This window comes from Plecotus auritus (assembly GCF_963455305.1).
Source record: "Plecotus auritus genome assembly, chromosome: 4".
In the NCBI taxonomy this organism is placed as follows: Eukaryota; Metazoa; Chordata; class Mammalia; order Chiroptera; family Vespertilionidae; genus Plecotus; species Plecotus auritus.
The window spans coordinates 79,802,177-79,825,281 of record NC_137775.1 but is presented as its reverse complement, the minus strand read 5'-3'; the positions used below and the strand labels follow the sequence as shown (position 1 = coordinate 79,825,281).

Here is a 23,105-nt window from a genome sequence, read left to right as displayed (position 1 = left end):
AAAAAATAATAAAATAAATAAAGTGACAAATTAATCTAGAATTTTTAAAAGGTTATATTAAATGAGTACAAAATAATTTTCTTATAATTGAAGTTTCAGTGGCTCAAAGGATTAAATAGCTATAGGAGAAGAAATATAGGCTTTGAAAGCTGACATAGGTTCAAGTCCAGTGCCTCTACCAGATTATGTGGCCTGGAGGGAGTTTTATTAACTCTCTGAGAATCTTTTCAGATTAAAAATGACAGTAATAGGATCTTCTCTGCAGACCTATAAGAGTTCAGTAGTTATGTAAAGTCTTTTGCAAAGTCATTGGAATAAGTTTGCTATCTGATAAAGAGTGGTTGACATTAACATTACTGTATAATTTCCAAGACCCTGGTTAATAATACTCTATTAACAATTAATGTATTTTCTCCTTAGTTTCCATTGTCCTGGGAGTTGTATCAGTAAAGATACTGCTACAACATATGTTTGATATTTTGCCACCTATGGATTCTTCTAAGATTTTTATGGTTTCCCATCTTATGTTTAAGTCCTTTATCCATTTTGAGTTTATTTTTGTATATGGTGTAAGTTGGCGGTCTAGTTTCATTTTTTTGTATGTATCTGACCAATTTTCCCAACACCATTTATTGAAGAGACTATCTTGACTCCATTGTATGCTCTTGCCTTCTTTGTCAAATATTAATTGAGCATAATGGCTTGGGTTGATTTCTGGGTTCTCTGTTCTGTTCCATTGATCTATATGTCTGTTCTTGTGCCAGTACCAGGCAGTTTTGAGAACAGTGGCTTTATAATGTAGTTTTATATCTGGTATTGTGATCCCTCCAACTTTGTTCTTCTTTCTCAAGATTACTGCAGCTATTCAGGGTCTTTTTTTTTTTTATTCCAGATGAATTTTTGGCAAGTTAGTTCATTTGAAATATGCCATTAGTATTTTAATGGGGATTGCACTGAATCTGTAGATTGCTTTGGGTAGTATGGACATTTTAATAATGTTGATTCTACCAATCCATGAACACAGTATATTCTTCCATTTGTTTATGTCTTCCTCTATCTCTTTTTTATCCTGTAATTTTCTGAGTACAGGTCCTTTACCTCCTTGGTTGAGTTTATTCCTATGTATCTTAATTTTTTGTTGCAATGGTAAATGGGATTGCTACATCAAAATAAAAAGCTCTGCACAGCAAAAAAAAAACCAACAAAACAGCAAGAAAGCCCACTGCATGGAAGAACATACTAGTATTTTCCAATGTTACCTCTGATAAGGGTTTAATCTCCAAAATTTATAGGGAATTCATACAACTTAACAAAAGGAAGATAAACAATCCAATAAAAAAAAAAATGGGCAAAGGACCTAAATAGAAACTTTTCGAAAGAGGACATTCCGAAAGCCAAGATACATATGAAAACACTAGTGGCCCGGTGCATGAAATTCGTGCACATTAAAAGGGGATTAATTAGAGGAAATCATTTAATATTGCTATTTGCTCTTTCTCTATAATAGAAGTGTCAGAGATGAAAGAAAATTAGTAAAATGTATATGAAAACCTTCCTCCTGTCAGAGTCTGGGGTGCACCATGGGACCCAGAGCCAAGTCCCCACCCACCCACATGCGCCTCAAAATCGTGTGAGACCCAGACCCGGCAAGCCCCCCCTCATTGGGATAGATCCAGACCCGGCCTGCCCCACCCCCCTGCCGGGCAGGGGATGTAGCCTCAGATCCCTTGGCCTGGTGCCAGGATGGGGGGTGTGGCCTGAGGTCCTCAGCCCAGACCGGGGCAGGGGGCATGCCTTGAGGTCCCCCGTCAAGCTCCACCAGGTGCAGGACCTGGCCTGAAATCCCCTGTCAAGCCCCGCTGGGTGTGGGGGAGCAGCCTCAGGTCCCCCAGCCTGGTACTGGGGTAGGGGGCGTGGCCTGAGGTCCCCTGTCAAGCCTTGCTGGGTGTGGGGCGCGGCCTGAGGTCCCCTGTCAAGCCCTGATGGGTGGGGGGTGCGGCCTGAGGTTCCCCAGCCTGGCGCTAGGGCGGGGGGAGCAGCCTGAGGTCCCCTAGCCCAGCACCAGGATGGGAAGCGCACACTGAGGTCCCCTGTCAAGCCTGCCGGGTTGGGGGGCGTAGTCTGAGATCCCCTGTCAAACCCTGCTGGGTGGAGGACATGGCCTGAGGTCTCCTATCAAGCCCCACGGGGGTTGGGGAGGGCGTAGCCTCAGGTCTCTACTGATTGCTCATTAAGGCTCCTTATGGGAACTTGGCCTCAGCTGTGGGTGCAGCCATCTTTGTAATGGAGTGATGGTTAATTAGCATATTCCCTCTTTATTAGACAGGATGCTCAAAGTCACTAATCATCTGAGAGATACAAATCAAAACAACAACCATCTCACACGTGTCAGAATAGCTATCAACAACAAATCAACAAATGACAAGTGCTGGCGAGGATGCAGAGAAAAAGGAACCTTTATGCACTGCTGGTGGGAATGCAGACTGGTACAGCTACTGTGGAAAACAGTATGGAGTTTCCTCAAAAAATTAAAAATGCAACTTCCATTTGACCCAGTAATATCACTTCTAGGAATATATCCCAAGAAAACAGAAACACCAATCAGAAAGGATATATGCACCCCTATGTTCATAGCAGCACATTTTACAATAGCTAAGATTTGGAAACAGCCTAATTGCCCATCAGATGAGTGGATTAGAAACCTGTGGTACATCTACAGAATGGAATACTATCCTGCTGTAAAAAGGAAGGAATTCTTACCATTTGCAACAGCATAGATGGAACTGGAGAGCATTATGCTAAGCGAAATAAGCCAGTCAGAGAAAGATAAATATCACATATGGGGTGGGGAGGGAGGGGTTGAGGACATGTGCTGGGGGGTGGGAGCAGCCTGGGAAAGGTCAATGGGGAAAAAAAGGAGATTCATGTAATACTTTAAACAATAAATAATTTAAATTTTAAAAAATGTAGAACTTTGTATCTCATCTATTTTTTTAAAGGTGAGATCTTTTTTAAAAATAATTTTTATTTATTTTAGAGAGGAAGGGAAGAGACAGAAACATCAATGATGAGAATCATTGCTAGGCTGCCTCCCTCCCCGCCCCCTACTGGAGATCGAGCCCGCAACCCAGGCATGTGCCCTTGCTCAGAATCAAACCCAGAACCCTTCAGTCCACACACTGACGCTCTATCCAGTGAGCCAAACTAGCTAGGGCATCTAATCTAAACTATTTTTGCATTTGTCCCAAAGCAGCAAGTCTGTTGCAAATCTAGATAGAGCAGGTATGCTAAAATAATACGACTGCCGCTAAATAATGATTTTTTAATAAGATGAATGATTGACATTTTAGTTAACAAGTTATCACTGTCTTTCCCATCAAAAGGTCAACATCTGTATATTCTTCAAAGAGCACAGAGATTTAAGAGATGTAGCTCTCTAGAGATGAGTATTTATGAAGGCTCATGTTTCACCTCCTTTAGCTCAAGTTTTCCTTTCAATATTTTCTAGAGCATACATTCAGCAGAATTAAATTAAATATTAAAATCTTGTCAGGAGGGAATGGGGACTAAGTGATAGCAGACATTCAGGAGTGAAAGTCTCAATAACTACATCTGTTTCTCCACAGGTCTTGCAAAATGTCTTTTAAGCACAGCCCGAAAACCTAGGCAAACAGAGCTCCAAATTGCCCTCGGCTTTTATGTTTGACCAGGTCCACAGCTTTCTGTAAAATGCAAGGTTTGAACTGTGTCCCGGCATTTAAAAAATCAGAGACTTCTCAGCCCTTAAATCAAAATTCTCAAAAAGTAGAAATAGTGTCTAACTAAAGTAAGATTCATATTTGGACTTCAACATTAACCAATGATCGGCTTCTATTTCACAGTGAAATAAATACAGATTGAGGAAAGAATTTCAAAAGTGAATGCCAGACTCTATAGACCCTGTGGGTTACAGATGTAGGAAAGTGGTGGCAGAAAGCCACTCCACTTCCTTCAAGATCCAAAAACATTTGGAAGGAAACCCCAGAAGGAAAGACGTCTGACAGGCGTGTTCTCTTTGGGGTTTCCTGCCTCCTTATTTGCCAAGCTTCCTAGACCCCATCGCTTGTTAATGAAGTTCACCAAAAAGACTGTATAACTGCTGATTTCATAGAGTGAAACTTACATTAAAGGTATTTTTATACAGTTGAAGTTTCCTGCCATCTGCATTTCCCTACCTCACAAATCCAAGGAAGCGTGACTTGGAAAGTTACAAGCATAAGGTGACATTTGATGCGGTTACTATCAGTGGGATATTCAGTCCAAACACAGAATCCAAAACCAGAGACATGGATTAGACACTGCAATAGGGAAGCTGCCTCGCCCTGAGGGTGTCATTATACCATCGATTTTTCTACTATTTCTGTAAAATGCAGTTATGAGAAGATGCATACTGTACCCTGTGTAAATTAACTCAATAAAAACACATTTATGAAAGGTGAATAAAAAGTTAAATTCTGCTTTCTCTGACCTTTACAATGATAGCCAAGAAACACACACAAGGTTTTCAATCTTCCAAATTAGCACCTGGATTTAAAAATATACATTATAGTGCAATGTGAAAACTAAATAAGAGCTAAAACTACTAATTTACAAAACTACTAGTTTACAAAAATATCTTTGATAAATAAATACATATATTTGCCAACTAGAAAATTAGTTAATTTGGCTAATGGCACCTGAAGTTTATATTATGGATTATACAAACTAGTTCTATAAACATTTAAATAACATCTAAGTATTCATGTCTTCCACATAACAGAAAGACAAATAAAATATAGTTTCACCCATTGAAAAGAACTTAGTCTAACACTGCAAATTTTATATATTTAATAAAGTAATATTTCAATGTATTTAAATATATTTGGTAGGAAGCTTTGCATGTGTCCAGCAATCACTAGACAAGAATTAGGGATGGCTGGTGGTGGGTTGGGGAGAGGTGAAGAACATGAGAAATGGTTATGAGAAAAGTTTCACCATCTGCAACAAGTGAGCATCCATCTTCAAATAAAATATAAACAGGCAATTTTTAAGATTAGAGAACTTTAAATTATTTTTTTTCTATAAGAGACAGATTAGATATATGATAGAGATAGAGGTAGATGAATATATACATATATACATACTAGAGGCCTGGTGCACGAGATTTGTGCACTGGGAGGAGAGGGGGTCTCTCAGCCCTGCCTGCGCCCTTTCACAGTCCGGGACCCCTCGGGGGATGTCTGCCTGCCAGGGATCGGGCCTAAGCTGGCAGTCAGACATCCCTCTCGCAGTCCATGGCTCTCGCACCCTCACTCCTTACTGTCCGCCTGCAGCAGAGGTGGGAAAGACTCCCGCCACTGCCACTGCGCTTGCCAGGCGTGAGCCTGCTGGTGAGCCTGGCTCTGGCTGAGCGGTGCTCCCCCTATGGGAGCACACTGACCACCAGGGGGCAGCTCCTGAGTTGAACAACTGCCCCCTGGTGGTCAGTGCGCATCATAGTGACCATTCCTTCCGCCATTTGTTTGACTTGCATATTATGCTTTTATTATATAGGATATATATATATATATATGTATATATATATATATATATGTGTGTGTGTGTGTGTATATATATATATATATATATATATATATATATATAGAGAGAGAGAGAGAGAGAGAGAGAGGAGAGGTAGATACAATGTATATTGATACATATATATTCATACACATATATATTTATAACTAAATAACTCTCCATAATTTCACTATGTTAATTTTGCCCATAAATTTTCAATCATCTTATTTAACCAAGAATGCCTTTTATCTATCCAAATTCCACTTGACCTCAAATGAACCTCCAACACAGACTATTATCACTAACTCCCTCTTCTGTGGATTAGAATAATATTACAAGTGTGTGTTTTAATTGAATTGCAAGAAAGGACTGCAAAAAAAAGTGGAATGAAGCAATGAACTTTCCAAGAAAAATGGCAATGAAGAATCAAGATGTGTCCTGGACAGTGCCGAAGGCACAGAAAGCTCTAGCAGTTCTATCTCCCATAACACGTTGCTCCTCTTTCCCCACCACGTCCTCACCACCTTGCAAGTACCAAGACAGCCAGAACAGAGCTCTTCCTCTCTCCAGACCAGGGAAGGACATATCGGCTCCACCTACCTAAAGTGTGTTTGGAACTCACAGCCCTGGTCCCTTTCTCGTTGCCTAGAAACAATAGCTTTTGTGTTTTACATGTTTAGAGAATTTCCCCATTCCTGTGATTACTTGGCTTTTATATAAATGATACAAAAAAATGTTTCAAAATATCAACTTAGGTGAATCTGAATGTTTTAAATCATTTTTATATAAAGTTATCTTTATATAGAGTCTGATTTCAGAATGAATGTTTTGGGAACAAGATCTGTCAATCAATATTATTTTCTGTAAGAAAATAACAAAAAAAATGGCTCATCAGGATGGTTAGATCAATGAGAAGAAAGTCAAAAACACCTGAGTGTTCATTTAGGAATGAATTATCATCACTCAGGAAAGGGCAACTGTCCAAAAGGGAAGATGGCAAACTTAAAGACAACTTCCTGCCTGCTGAGTAGAAGTGACTAGGCACTACACTGTTGAAAAAGATGCCAGTGTTCAGAAATGTTCTGGGTGGACTCACTGAAGTGTCCCCATGTCACTGTGCATTAAGGTCCACAAAATCAAAAATCCATAGGCTCAGGAAGAGAATCTGGATGCCCAAAGCAGCTACATGTATGAATAAAGAGTGCAAGTCCTACTTAAGGCATTCATATGTACTCAATTTTTTTTTTAAATCTTCATTGCTGAAAGTATTACATATGTCCTCCTTTCCCCCCATTGACTTCTTCTAGCCTGCCCCCACCCTAGTCCTTCACTACCCTATTGTCTGTGTCTATGGATTATGCATATATGCATATAAGATCTTTGGTTGATCTCTTCCCATCCACCCACCCTCTCCCACTTGCCCTCTGAGATTCCACAGTCTGTTCCATGCTTCTGTGCCTCTGGATCTATTTTGTTCCTCAGTTTATTTTGTTCATTAGATTCCACATGTGAGTGAGATCATGTGATATGTATCTTTCTCTGACTGGCTTATTTTGACTTTTAAGTGTAGTCTAGACCAAACAAGCCCATTTCCAGAGGTTAAATTTGGCTTACCTGTACAGGAACCAATTTGCATCTCCTACTTAAACTAACAGTACAGAGACTTGCAGGAGGAAACTGGGATTCTATGTTGCTTTTAGTATTAGGGCTACAATTTGGGCCATCGTTCCAAATCAGAATTTTTGTTCAAATATCCAAATATACGATTCTGCCTTATCTTTTATAATACCATCTGTCACATGAGAGAAGCCCATAAAATTATGGGTCTGCACAGTCTAGTCCCTTAGTTGATTAGGGAAAATAAAAAGTAACAAAAATAAAAGCTAAACTTGGAAAGGAATAGACGAGGAGAGAAGAAAGGGTCAGGGAAAGTTACAGCACAGAGTGAATAAGCATAGAGAAAGCCAGAAGACTTGGAGGAGTTCAGAGCTAATGAAAAAAACAAGAACACGGGGTCGGGGGAGGGAAGGATGTGAAAGCCAGCTGGAGTAAGAGAAAGCAAGGAATACAGGAGCCAACAGAAATCCAAGGACAGAAAGTATTGGAGATTGGAGGGAACAGGAAATGTATTGGAAACCAAGTTGTTTTTCCTTTTGTATCCAGCGCAATCCTATTCCAGGCAGAACTCTAGTCTCAACCTCAAAGAGGATAGAAGGGAAGTTGAAACTCATAGGAGTTTCGTGATCAGGAGCCAGGAGCTCTGGAAAGGCAGTTTAGAGGAAACATGGTAAGACAGCAGGCCCTCTGACAGCAGATACAGGCATCCAAGGGTGGCACCATCACCCAGCACAGGGTTTCCTAAAATTATGTGAAGTATAAACACTAATGGTTGGGCTCCAACTCAGAGCTACTGAGTCAGAATGTCCAGTACATTTCATAAACACCTCGGGTGATTTCATTCACTCAGAACGTTCAGGAAGCACTGGTATGGTGCTGAAAATTGGGGAGTCTGAAACTAGAATTTCCTGAATTCAATTCCCAGCTCTGCTCTTCATTAGTTGTTGACCATGACCAAGTTATTTCACCTTTCTGCATCTCAATTACTAAATCTATAAAACAGATTGCTGTGAGGCTTAAATGAGTTATTACACATTAAGTACTAGTAGTTAGGCAGTGCCTAGTACATATTGAATACTCAACAGTGGTAGCTATATGCAAGTTCTTTGAATAGAAAACACATATAAAATAACATATTTTAATTTATTAAAAAAGAAATATGAGTAAGACATAAAAAGGCTGCATTTCTCATAAAATACCAGAGAGCATACTTCCCAACAGCACAGAAACCAAGCCACAACCCTCAGAGTTTGTGCCCCTTGGTCTCAGCATTCATGAGCCAGTCACTGTCTTTTGGGCATTAATATGTGAACAGCTTAACAAAATGCTTTTTTTTCTCAAAAGCTCATGTAAGTCCATTCAAATTCAAGGTGACTCCAACATCTAGAGTCCCCATGCTCTTGGAATGCAATAACAAATCCAGGGCTTGGCTGATGCTAAGACCCACATCCAGCACCAGCTGCTGGGGATCATTCACCTGGTAGGTAACCCACCTTATTTGACAGTTCTGTTCTCTTCAGTCATTTCCCAATATATCATCCCCAACAATCATCTATTTCTTCTGTAGAACCCCACATAGTTCTCTGCCTTTATGCTAAAACTCAAGTCTTTATTTTTCCAGCTGGAAACCCAGCTCTATCATAACAAGCTCCACCACATTTTTAACTTATTTGGTGAATATTCTCAACATCTTCTGGTCTTAAATGAAGCCTCCATTACCCTGACCTATAAACCTCTCATGTGGAGACTGCTCAGTCTCCTATACCTTGCTAAATGAATAGAGCATAGATGATATCTTTAGTTTCCATTACATCTTCAAGATAGTTAATCCCTTTTACTTGTATAAAAACTCCTGCTCATTTGAGATCCATGTGATTTGGCAATACCTTCCTTTACCCCTGTTTAAGAACTTGTATCCTTTACACACTGCAAGCATTAGAACTTAGTTTGCCATTATTCCCTTCACCCCAAATGTTGACACTATTTGGCAGAATAGTAAATGTCCTGGTGAACCACCCATCCAATATTTGATTTCCAGTGCAATTCACTGGAATTTCACTATATATCAGCTGCCATTAATTTGCATGGCCATGCAAAAGGCTTATTATTGCTTGTGACTGCTCACTTATTAATAGTCTCTGACTATATATGCCTATAAAGTTTTCAACTTTCTATCTCTGTTGTGCCTTTGGCTTCATCAGAACTACAAGTCTTTGGAACTCTCCACTTTTACTTCATCTGTCAGATGTATTATATCAACAAAGAGGATCCTGAGAATAGCATTGTACCTGGTAACACGCTGCTTGAGAAACCACAGTGTGATGATAATAATGAAACAGACTTTTCCCAAGATGAATGAGGTCATTCTGTGAACTAAATCTTTTGCTCCAAACAATACTATTGATTTAAATATAAAATAAGAATACTAAAATGTATAAACACTCTCACATGTAAATAAAAAGTGGTGAGGCTGATAAATATGGCAGAAAATAGGTTAAACATATCAATAGTCACATCACATATAATAAAAGTTAAAGTCATCTAATTAAGGATTCAGACAATCAGACAAGTAGCTTATAAGGAACACATTTAAAGCAAAATAATAGATAAATGGACATATATTGTCTTAAGGCACTTACTTTTTAAAAGACTAAAATGACATGAGCTAAATATTCAAATAAATAAAATTAAAATACTAACTCAGAACTCAGAAAAATAGAAAATATTTTTTTTCAAAAAATAGAAATCAACAGTTAGCACATCACACGTATGCACGCACAGATACAAGCATATGCATCTGGACAAGAGGACCAACAAACTTACAAAATGTTTTTTAATAAATTCATAAAATATGTAGACTTTTTAAAAAGCTTACTAAGTGAATGAGATCAATTATGAATAAATAAACCAGAATGAGATGAAGCAAAATATTAAAAAAGAAAAGTTTAAGAAGAATGAAATGTCTAACAAATTCCTGTCCATGAAATAGAAAGATTCGAGGTAAACTCATACCAACAGAGATAAAATATTATAAGGGAACTATAATCATTCATTGATTTATTAATTCAACAAATTTACTGAACTATGTCACACATAAAGAAGGAGTAAATAAGACATTGTTTTTTCTAAAGCCAAAGACTGAAGTTGGGCATTTTTTAAATATCTTCTCTATCTCTCATAATTTATATTTATTGTGGAGATCATTGCAATAGTCAGTTTTTCCATAAAATATTCCTTTATATGAAGTAGCCAATCTTTTTATTTATTATTTTTTAATTTTAAATTGTTACTCTACACAAATTTCCAGCTATAATATTGCTGGAATCTAATGTACTAGTATAGCATAATAATTATAGTCAATAATACTGTATCATATAATTGAAAGTTGTTAAGAGAGTATATCTTATATGTTCTTGCCACAAAAAATGGTAATTATGTGAAGTGATGCAAGCATTAGCTAAGGCTATGCTGCTAATCATTTTGAAAGATAAATGTGTATCAAATCTGTAAACCTTAACGTTACACAATATTATATCTCAACAAGACTGTAAAAATACATTAAGAAAGAATTACTCGAAATAGTGTTCATACTACATGGACGGTATCCACTTCAATTTTTGTAATATGGTAAATATATTTTTAAAATCCTCATTATATTGCAAAATTGGTATTTTTTACATTTCCCTGCTATACTGTTAATCTTTCAACTAACTTGTTTGGAACAAACTGCTCACTGAGAAAAAAACAGAAAATATGGATAAAATATTAATGAAAAACAGCTGTTTGATCATCTTAGCATTGCCAAGGTAGTGAGTATTTCAGTGGCCAATATACCACGCAGAACAAAAACATAAGTGGTGATACCAACATTGAGCATGACTTTCCTCTTCAGGCATTTGCCAATTCCACATTAGCAGCTGGGAAGATCATCAGAGCTTCCAGAAGCCTTGGAGGCCAAGGAGGAAATCTTTTCAGTTCAGGTTCCAACAAAGAGGAGGCAGCCTGGTAAATACCTTAGGCTTTTTAATCCTCATAGGAGGATATGTTTTTATTGATTTGAGAGAGAGAGGAAGGGGAGAGAAAGAGAAACATCGATGTTAGAGAGAAACATCGATCAGTTGTTTCCCATAATCGCCCAGACTAGGGATCAAACCCACAACCTAGGAATGTGCCCTGAGTGGGAATCGAACTGGTAACGTTTTGGTGTATGGGACCAAAACCAACTGAAACACCTGGCCAGATAATACCATGAGCCTTTTTAATTTGAACCCCTGAAGAGCTAAAAAAAATAAAAGTAAGGGTGAGGAGAAAAGCACTAACCCTCAGAAATGAAGTAGGTCCAGTCTCAAACCAACTAAGCATCCAACCGGCTTAAAATAAGTTATCCTTACATTTACTGCCTGCTAGAAGCAAGAGTTAGTCCTTTCTGTACTCACACCTGTTAAAATGGCTATTCTCAAGAAGACAGGAAATAAGTGTTGGTGAGGATTTGGAGAAAACATTTGTGTACTGTAGGTATATAAATTAGTGGAGCCACTATGAAAAACAGTATATAAGATGCTCAAATATTTAAAAATAGAACTGCCAAAACCGGTTTGGCTCAGTGGATAGAGCATCGGCCTGCGGACTGAAGGGTCCCAGGTTCGATTCCAGTCAAGGGCATGTACCTTGGTTGCGGGCACATCCCCAGTAGGAGGTGTGCAAGAGGCAGCTGATCGATGTTTCTCTCTCATCGATGTTTCTAACTCTCTATCCCTCTTCCTTCCTCTCTGTAAAAAATCAATAAAATATATTTAAAAAAATAAAAGTAAAAATAAAAATAGAACTACCATTCAGCCCAGCAATTCCACTTCTAGATATTTAACTGAAGTAAATGAAATCACTATCTTGCAAAGATATCTGTACCCCATGTTCACTGCAACATTATTTACAAGCTAAGACATGAATACAACCTAAGTGTCCATCAACAGATAAAGAAAGTGTGGTGCATATGTTTATATATACAAAATTTAATATTATTCAGCCATAAAAAGAAGACATTTCTGTTATTTGCGACAAGATAGATGGACTTGATGCTAATGAAGTAAATCAAATACAGAAAGACAAATACTGTATGATCATGCTTATATATGAAATCTAAAAAAAACAAAGTCATGGATACAGAGAACAAATGATAATTGCCACAGGCAGGGTGTGAGGAGGGAGTGAAATGGGGTAGAGGGGTAATAAACCTTTCTGGAGAAGGATAGTGTCACTCAATGCCTCAAATTATGTGTATAATTTTTTCAAATCAGATGTCACAATAAACTCAAAAATGAATAAGCATTCCAGGAGGAAAGATTCATGAAACAGATCCACAGGAGATCTGAATACTGAAGTCAGTTATCAGACATGGAATTTCAAATAACTCTGATAAATATTCAAGTATTTATGATAAAATAGAGAATTGTGGCAGAGAGCTAAAACTGGTTTTAAAAATCACATATAAATATGTTAACTCACAGATATAAATTGTATTGCCCATGAACACAGACAATAGGGTAGTGGAGGCCAGGGGTGGGAATGTGGTGGTATGGGGCAAGGGGGGAAATGGAGGGTACTTGTAATACTCTCAACAATAAAGATAAAAAATAAAAAGTATAAGTAACTAAAATTAAGAATTCAATAAACTAGACTAATAGCAAATTAAAGAAAGCTAAGGAATGAATTAGTGAAATGGAATACAGGTGAGAGGAAAATATATTCAAACTGAACATGGAGAGAAAAAAAAGAATGAACAATCAAACAATGGGTGTAAGAAATAAATTGGTCCCAAGAAAACTTCTGAGATTCTTCAAACTATAGGTCCAAGGGAAGGTTCAGAAAAAGAAGCAGAAGCAATACTTGAAGAGAATGACTGAAAATTTTCCAAAACATATGAAAGCCAGCAATCATCAAGCCATAGATCCAAGATGTGCTATGAACTATTAGCAGATACAAAGAAAAGCAAATCTAGACACATCATAGTCACACTGTTGGAAGTCAAAGACAATGAAAAGAAAACAGAAGATACATTATTATCAAAGAAACAAAAATAGGACTAATAGCATATTTCAATGTCTCTGGCTTGCATTGTACCCGTTGAAAAATCTGCATTTTGTACTGCTATCATGTAGTTTAATTTTTATATGAAATATATATTTATAGTCAATATTTATTTATATTTATGCAAATTATATATGTATATATGTGTACTGAAATAAATGCAATTTCAAACAAAGAAAAGCTGCAAGAATTCATCAGATTTTTTACTAAAGAAACTATAAAGCCAATACTTGTATTTGAAGGAAAACAATTTCAGATAAAAGAATGAAAATAAAGAAAGGAATGAAGAGCAAAGGAAAGAAAATATATGTGCATAAATATAAATATACATTGACTATGCATATATTAAAGTACTAATTTACATGTATATAAAACCACCACATGGAGAATTAATGTAAACAATATGAAAAGCAGAAGGCAGTAAATGGAGTTATTTATATTTCCATTTTAATGACTGTAATAGTACTAATTTAGATAATACACTACAGGCCTGGTGCACTGATTCGTGCACTGGTGGGTCCCTCAGCGTGGCCAATGCCCTCTCACAATTAGGACCCCTTGGGGGATGTCAGATAGCCGGTTTCGGCCAGATCCCCGCAGGCCCGATCCAGACAGGAGGGAGCCCGATCCCTGCAGGCCCGACCCAGACAGGGGGGAGCCCGATCCCCGCAGGCCCGACCCAGACAGGGGGGAGCCCGATCCCCGCAGGCCCGACCCAGACAGGGGGGAGCCCGATCCCCGCAGGCCCGACCCAGACAGGGGGGAGCCCGATCCCCGCAGGCCCGACCCAGACAGGGGGGAGCCCGATCCCCGCAGGCCCGACCCAGACAGGGGGGAGCCCGATCCCCGCAGGCCCGACCCAGACAGGGGGGAGCCCGATCCCCCCCAGGCCCGACCCAGACAGGGGGGAGCCCGATCGCCCGCAGGCCCGACCCAGACAGGGGGGAGACCGATCGCCCGCAGGCCCGACCCAGACAGGGGGGAGCCCGATCCCCGCAGGCCCGACCCAGACAGGGGGGAGCCCGATCCCCGCAGGCCCGACCCAGACAGGAGGGATCCCGATCCAGACAGGAGGGAGCCCGCAGGCCTGATCCAGACAGGACGGAGCCCAATCCTGTGCATTGAGCGTCTGTCCCTTGGTGGTCAGTGTGCGTCATAGCGACTGGTCGACCAGTGGTTGGGTTGATCAGTCACTTAGGCTTTTATACCAGTATATATAAATTAATAAAATAAAGTTGTATGTCAACATAACAACTAAAAATACAGTAAAAACAGTATAAAACTAACAAACTATTGCATAGGGAATATAATAAAAATACATAATTCAAAAAAAAATATCTATAAAATAAAAAGGGGGAGAGGGGAGAACACCTGAGACAAATAGAAAACAAACAATGGAATGGCACTTTGGCTCCCTTCTGAAAATCCCTCCCTAGTCATTCTAAGGTATTTAGTAAATGTACTAACAACTGCATAGTTGCAAACCAAAAAACATATAATGCTCTGATTAATTTTAAGCAGAAAGTTAATACATTTAGGCAAATTCCAGAGACCCTGTAACACCAAATACTTTACTTTGAATCCTAATTTTTGATGACAGCAAATGTAAGATAAAGGACCAGGATATGATGTAAAATAACTATAAATTTAATCTCATAATGTACAATTTTGCTTTTATAAATCTAATACATTTGAAATACTGTTTGTGTTAGAATTTAGGTTCTTGGGAATTTTATGGTTGCATTGGGGTATTAATATGTGAACAAATTTAGCTACTGCTTAAGCAGCACTTGGAAATAAAAAAGGGATTGCTCTACTAGAAAACTTAAGTATAGTCAAAACTTTAAAATATACTAATTCAGCCAGGTTCATCAGACCCATTTTAAATGGGACAAAAATAAAACAGGCCCTTAGAGACAGTTTAAATCACAAAATGATTCAGTTTAACCATCTGGTTAGTTAAGGAAATTTTCTGCAAAACCAATGTCATTAGCAAAAAAAAACAGAGACTCACATATTTTAATTAGTGGAGCTGTGGTAGTGTAAGCCTTTTATGCACATTGATACTTTTTTTACTTAATAAATTGTTAAATTCCAAATATGCATATGTGTATCTACACACACAGACACACACACAATATTTAATTATATCCCAATAGTTTATCAGGGAAATGTTACTATCTCTAATGTGTAAAATGAAATTTTAAGATTTATCCAGGCTACTGCTGCCTGCACAAAATCCCAGAATAAATCTGTCACAAAAAAGGGTCTGGGTTTTCAATCTTCTACTGTCTAGCACATGATTCTTTCAAAATACAGTCTGTCTGTCCCAACTGCAAACAAATAATTTCAAATCACAGGGGGTTCTGTTCAGGATTTTTCTGTAGATTCATGCTAAACAATTGATTAAGCACCATGCTATCTTTTCACAGCCTCCAAAATCTATTTTCAACTCCTACCCTCATCAAAACATGACTAGGTTCTCTGAGATGAAAAGGTAAGATACAAACAATAATAATATTTGTCATTTATCACTAAGACCAAACTTCACTGACATCAGGTATTCAATTCCATCACGTTAGCGTTCATTTAGCAAATATTTATCTTTGTACTATAATACACCAATTACTGCTTTGAACCCTAAAAAGTGCTGGTAAGAATTTCACGGTCCTGATACATATGTGATGCTTAAAGCCTAGAAGAGTAAACACTCATTCATTTTTTCTTTCAACAAGTATTGATTGGCTATCAAAAACTAACAAGGCATTCTGTTACTAGAAGATACTGAGAATCCTCTGGTGAGTTCTGTCCTTACATGATGCTAAGAGTCTGGCAGGAAATTAAACATCAAATAATCACACAAAAAAGTACATATAATACACATTACATATAAAGATTAGTGCACTGTGCAATATATGGTAACAAGGCTACTTGCCTTGTGAATAAGAAAGATTTCATGAGAAAGAACATTTAAGTTGAGATCTGAAGGATGAATAGAAGTTAGTTAGTTAGAAAAAAAAATCTTCTAGAAGAGGGGAAACAAGCAAGGACTATGTTGCCAAAGGAAACATTATTAGAGAACTCAAAGAAGGCCACTGTGGAAAGAATAGGAGAGAATAGCTTAAGATGATGTTTCAGAGAGACGCAATGAAAAGACCATTTGAAGCTTCAGAGAACACACTAAAAGTGTTGTGTTCATTCCTAAAAGTGAGGGCAATTTTTAGAAAATTGTTTAAAAGGGGAGAAAAAAGGAATAGCATGATTCTATTAATGAAAAGAAAAAGCCCTAACCAGTTTGGATCAGTGGATAGAGCGTCGGCCTGTGGACTGAAGGGTCCCAAGGTTCGATTCCAGTCAAGGGCATGTACCTTGGTTGCGGGCACATCCCCAGTGCAGGGTGTGCAGGAGGCAGCTGATCGATGTTTCTCACTCACCGATGTTTCTAGCTCTCTATCCCTCTCCCTTCCACTCTGTAAAAAAATCAATAAAATATATTTTTTTAAAAAAAGAACATCTCCCAACTAGCTATACGGGCAGTGGGTTGAAGAAGGATTGAAATAGTCTAGGAGTCCATGAGAGATAATGCCATTTTAAAATTGATAGTAGCAGTAAAGTTGGAAAAATAGATTTAAGAGAAATTCAAGAGGTAAAATTGCAGGACTTAATGACACCATGGATGTAGAGAAACGCAAATAAGGAGCTCTCTGTTTGTGGCTTGCAGGATTAAATGAATTGTGATGGTGTTCCATATGATAGAAAATATTAGAGAAGGTCTGGGATTCTAAAGGGGGGGGGGGCATGAATCCAATTTTGGAAATGTTGAGTTTGAATTGCTTTTGAGATATCCAAGTGACGATGTCAAGTGAGTAGCTAAACATCTGGACTGGAACTTAAGAGAGAGATGGGAATATAAATCTGGAAGACACTGATACACAAACAGTAACTGAAACTTTGAGTGTAGATAAGAAGTCATAAAGAACTTGAACATTTAGACAGATACAGGCCACTGAGCCACTCTGGTTCCAACTGAGAGCCAGAGGTGGGGCTTAACGCACTTAAGGGCGTTGTTAAGCAGAAGCAGAGGAAGGCCCTAAATTACAGTCAAGTGTCAGGTGTCAATGCTGCCAGGAGTTCAAATCAGATAAGACGTAAAACATTACAATGCCATAAGACTGGGACTAAAATAGAATTATGTATAAAATTCAGTGAAAGCCCAGAAATGGGGCATCTTCTCTCAAAGTAGAAAACAGTTGGTCAAAACAAGTGATTAAGTTTAAGCTGTGTTTGAGGAATGAATAGGTGAATCGCAGGCAAAGCAGTTGAGGGATAAAAAGGCATTATTTAGAGAAAGTATTGCTATTCCTCAAAAAGGAATACAAAGTCTGCACTGGGGTGACTGATGTCAAAATTCTATGCCTCACATTCCTTGATCAGTCATCCCAGTCATTTTCAATTATCTTAGCTTCCACATCTTAACGGGGCAAAGTACAAATCCTCACACATAGCACCCTAGCTTTGATCATTGTCCCCCGAACCCACAAAATCAGAACATGGCAGGCAAGAAACACAATGTTAACCCAGCAGCAAAAGTCATATAAAGCCTCAGCCTCAGGAAACAAAAGTTGAGAATTTCTAAATGATTATGTAACAGAACGAATATGAAAGTTAAAAGTTACAAAAAAGATCAAATCAGAATGTACAAAAATTAAATAGAAGGATTTGTGAACATATGAGAAGATAAAGACTAACGTTTCCTCTCTTACATTGTGAGCAGAAGCTTTGAGTCATATAACTATGGCCACCTTCTAAGGAAGTGGGAGCAAAGTATCTTTTTAAGAATCCACAAATGACAAATGCTACATTCCAATTTGTAGACTACAATTTCACATATTGATACACTGAACTGAGAATACTCAAAATGAAAAACTATAGGAAACTTGAACATTAGAATAGTTGATTTAGAATCACATAGTAAAATTGTGCTTATCTACTAAAATATTAATACAAGTTATTATTTTGTTCACAAGATACCAGTAAATCAGGAATCAACTTTTTCTGTATCCAGTAAAATTCAAAAGAAATTGCTAACCCCTCCGTGTCTCTTCCCTTTGCCATGTTTTAACATTCATGTAACAATTTTATCAGTTATTACTGTGTGAAATTTAAATTTTAAAGGAAAAGCAAATGTCTCTATATGTATTTTCCACATTTACCTGCCATTTCTAGTTGAGAATGCATTAAATCACATGTATGTGGATACTCTTAGATTGCTTTTCTCTAAAAAATCGGCTTTCAGGAATTACATGGGATTAATTTTGGGTGTGAAATTGGTGTTTTCTACCATTATTTTCAAGCTTGTTCAAGTGTGTTGAAGCATAACTACATGGGGGACAATGAATGACATGATGGCTCATTTCTTCCTACCATGTTTCCCTAACCTTCTATGTTGGCTTCTTTCCTTTTTCTGCCTCACATTCTGGCAAATTTGTCCTCTTTGTTGCGCAGTACACGAAAGGAACTGAAAATAAGGACACTGTCCTTGGCCTACTGCCTAAAACCACAAATGATATTATATAATGCGTCCCTTCCAACGGAAAAACAGATGGAACAGTTTCCTTCAGGGGACCTGCAAATGGCCACAGGTAGGGATTTTGCTGGGTCTGCTCTGTAGAGCGGGTCTACATGTTTATAGCAGAGAGATGTTGGGAAACCTTGTAAAGGGTGAGGCCCCACACCGCAGACTGCTGCAGGAAGGGCCATTGGGTACAGAGGTGACATAACAAGGGGAGAGGCCCGCTGGCCGTGTGCAAGAGGGTGGGGACACCCTGGGCCGCGAGGTGGTACCTGCGCGGGGTCGAGCGCCCCTGGCACTGAATCCGCAATCCAGAGATGCTCCCGGAGAAGCTGCTGGTAGCTGAGGCAGTGCTTCACCGCGGAGGGCACATTCCCCATGGCGGGGCCGGGCTGCAGTCTGCGATAGGCGGGAGCCGGGAGAGAGGGATGCGGGGCGGCACCTTGTAGCGAAACTGCGCCCGCTCGGGAGCGCGCCCTTCCCGTGCGCGCGGCGGGCACCAGCGCAGCTCTGCGCACTGCGGCGGCGCCCAGAAGGCTGAGAGCAGGACGCGCAGCGCCCGGGGCACCGGAGGTACCCGCCGCTGACGCCCGCAACACCGGAACCTGAGAAGAGAGGAAGGAACTGAGCCAATGGACGTTCAGGTGCGGCGCATTTTTCACGCTGCGCTGGGCTAGCACGCAGGGCTGATTGCATCTGCGCACGATCCACTTATCTGACTTCTCACCTGATTTAGATCGTCCTCAGCGGGAAAGGGGTCTAATAAAAGGAAGAGGGCATGTGTTTTGCGTTGGTGAGTTTGCTCATTCCCAGCTGCAGCCTTTCGCGCTCAGTGTCGATTTGTCCAGCATTGGACTCACTCGATTTTCAAATATTTTGAGGCAGTTTGCAAGGTTAAAATACATATACAAGAATCTAATAAAGAAGAAAATAGTGAAGGTGCAAAATTGTTACAGATGACTTGGTAAGTCAGTAAGTTGTCAATAAGTTGGTCCTATAAGTACAGCTGAAATGGAATTGAGTTACTTAAAAGACACATGACACAAAATTATTGAAGCCCTAAAGGCTAAATTCATTCGAACTGAAAATTCTGAAAGAAATCATAAGATTTTAGAAAGGAGTGATCTTGGTAGGGAGGAGTTGGGAAGAGGGTCCTGGAACAGACCACCTCCTTGCCTTCGCCCTCTCTCACAAGCACACTTGCATCACCTGGACCCACTCTAAAACTCTAGGTTCATCAGCCTGCAACTGAATAGCCATATTTATCAAGAATAGTCTCGTGCAACCACGTGTGCATGGCTAGGGATACCAGTCAGTCCCACCAGTTGTTGCAGCAACTATAAATCAGGAGCTGACTAATGCACACACAGTTGCACAACCAGATGAACTGGTACAAAGATTACATTGTGAAACGTAGTATAATCCCACTTAGAATTTAGCACCCAGAATAAACAAACCATCATTACTACTTGTGAGGGTGGTGTGACTACCACTAGCAACAGAAATCAGGGTGTAAGGACAAAATAAGACAAAGAAGGGGAGAGGTATCTTGTGGATTCTTTAGTGAAATAGAACTAAAATGGTCCAGGGGATCATTGGACTGAGGAGATCTTATACTTCTCATAGCTTTGGCCACAGACTGAGCTACCTAACTGAAGTCATGCAACTATTAGAAACTTTTAAAACTCTCTAAAGTACCAATAGTTTCCATTATTATTTATTTGAACATGACTTTTATATATATATATATATATATATATATATATATATATATATATATATATGGCTAAATCTCTCTTATATGTTGTTTTCAGCAGAGCTCAATTGTTAATTATTTTCCTATCACAGCTGAAATGCAACATCAATGCCTACAACCATTTTTCTTCCCCTGGTGTAATTCTATAATAGGGAGCACGGTATTTTGAAAGAATTTAAAAGGACCCAATTTGAACAACATGAATTTAGCAAAGTAACTGCAATGGAGTCAGTCATTCAAAACCTGAAAAAATTTTGACAATTACAGTTGAAATCTAAACTTCAGGGAAATACGACCTCTAAGATAAGCCAAATTGTTGTATGCACCTTTGCTACTGAGAAAAAGAACACTTAGATATAAACTTTACTGCTTAGTTTTCTGAATATGAAAGATTTTCAAAATACATATCCCATTTAATTTAGCATAGTAGTAGTTTCTTTAAAAAATCTTGTACATATAAAAATATTTGTTGACAGTTTTATCTTAATTTATCTCATATGGAAAAATGCTATAAAGATTTTAACATATAGTTCTTGTAACTACCAAAACCATTTGCAATAATGAAGACCAAATATCTTAAAGAGTGTTTAATCTTATAAATAAAAGGGGATGAAAATAGATGTGCTTTTTCTGGAAAGTACAGTTTTATGTTAAATCTAATCAGTAATGCCTAAAATGCTGAATTTGAGCAGTTAGTATTACTGTACTTCTTGCCTGTTTTTTTTTTTTCATGATTAAAATGAAAATTCTCAATATGTATCCTCAATCTTACACCTATGAATGAAGACAGTGGCGGGGGGTAAGGGCATGGGGTGGGGTGGGGTGGGGAATCAGGTGGAGGGGAGCTATGGGGGGAAAAAAAGAGGAACACCTGTAATAATCTGAACAATAAAGATTTATTTAAAAAAAAATAAAGAGCTCTAGGTGTGGTAGTTAATGTATCTGTCTCCCCCCATATGATGAGTTAGGTTAGACAGTGGTCGGCAAACTTATTAGTCAACAGAGCCAAATATCAACAGTACAACGACTGAAATTTCTTTTGAGAGCCAAATTTTTTAAACTTAAACTTCTTTTAACGCCACTTCTTCAAAATAGACTCGCCCAGGCCGTGGTATTTTGTGGAAGAGCCACACTCAAGGGGCCAATGAGCCACATGTGGCTCGCGAGCCGCAGTTTGCCGACCACGGGGTTAGGAGACCTTGGCCCCATCAGAAGTAATCATTTGTTAAAAATCACGAATTTGGTTAGTGGCATATCCTGACTTGGACTCCATATTACTCTCACTGCATCATAGGACTTGTATTTGTATTTCATGGCATTTCAATCATTCAAACAGAGGACGATACAAAAATTCATTGCAAATTAAAAGGAACTAAATTTCCTGTTTTCTCTAGTGACTTTAAGTCACTTTTAAGTTATGGGCAAAATATTTTATTTTACCTGTCTGTCTTGAATTGTTCTCAACTCCCTTCTCTCTTTAACTGTGCACCCCAAATCCAATCTTTCAACCAGAAATGTGAAATATCTTGGACCCATCCACAGTCTCTCTATTCTTCTGTTGAGTTCTCTCTGCTGCACTTCTTTCCTCTTTAAAAGGCACTGCCATAGTGCAGTGCTGATTTGGGGTTATCTGGGAGGGGAGCCTGGCCCCTTTTAATTTTATTGTTCAGTTATAGTTTACATGTAATATCATTTGTATTGATTTCAGATATAATATTTACCACAGTTCTAACTTGTAAATGTTCCTATGGTTATTGTCTTTGCACATATTATTTCAAAACGTTCTGGAGTTCCTGTCCTTTCTGGGAAAGTGAAGGTAGGAGCCAAGATATGCTGAATTGAACTAAGAACATTAAATTTATCCTGGAGAACCTGAGGATCTTACAACATAGTTCTTATATCTTAATTAATCCACATGAAAGAAAACTAAACTGAAGCCACATATTCTTCATACTCAGTCCCATCATGTTCCCTCTCTATTCTCCATATGAAATGATGACAGTCGATTATAGGGTTGTGCTTTGCTCATATCCTAAACAAAGGCTCTCAAAAACAGAATGGGAAGGGTTTGTATTCCAGAAAGCAGTCAACCCCAAACTAGGTAGATTGACAGTATCAAACCCCTCAAGTGCCAAGTCCTTGAGGGAGAAGGGTCCAGTTAAAACAACTTATCTTCAGAATCCCTTTGTTCCCAAAGATGATTATTTAAGAGTCTGTACGATAGCAACATGGATAGAATCAGAAGCAAATGAAAAAAATTAAATTGTAGTAGTAGTAAGTGCCAAATTGGCATGTAGTCAAAGTACCTACTGGGCAGGGATCAAAGACACATATGGTGAGTCTCAAACAATGATGTCATAGAACTTTGGCAAGTATCGCAAGAGTAATATACTCCAGCCTTAAACAATACAAAAGAAAGAACGGAAACAACTTGGTTACCAATCCAGGATGATATCTACGGGGAAGTAAAGCTTTCATCATCTCAATTTTATTGCTGAA

General features: G+C 38.7%; 1 protein-coding gene across 1 annotated transcript in view; it reads right to left on the bottom strand.

The window, feature by feature from the left end:
* Positions 1–19,439, bottom strand: part of HMGCLL1 (3-hydroxy-3-methylglutaryl-CoA lyase like 1) — a 172,812-nt gene extending 153,373 nt beyond the window's left edge. The window contains exon 1 of the mRNA XM_080665505.1: positions 19,123–19,439. Coding sequence (XP_080521631.1) covers positions 19,123–19,230 — 108 coding nt within the window. The 5' untranslated portion in view covers positions 19,231–19,439. The remainder of the gene's footprint in view (positions 1–19,122) is intronic.
* Between the last annotated feature and the right edge of the window lie 3,666 nt (positions 19,440–23,105).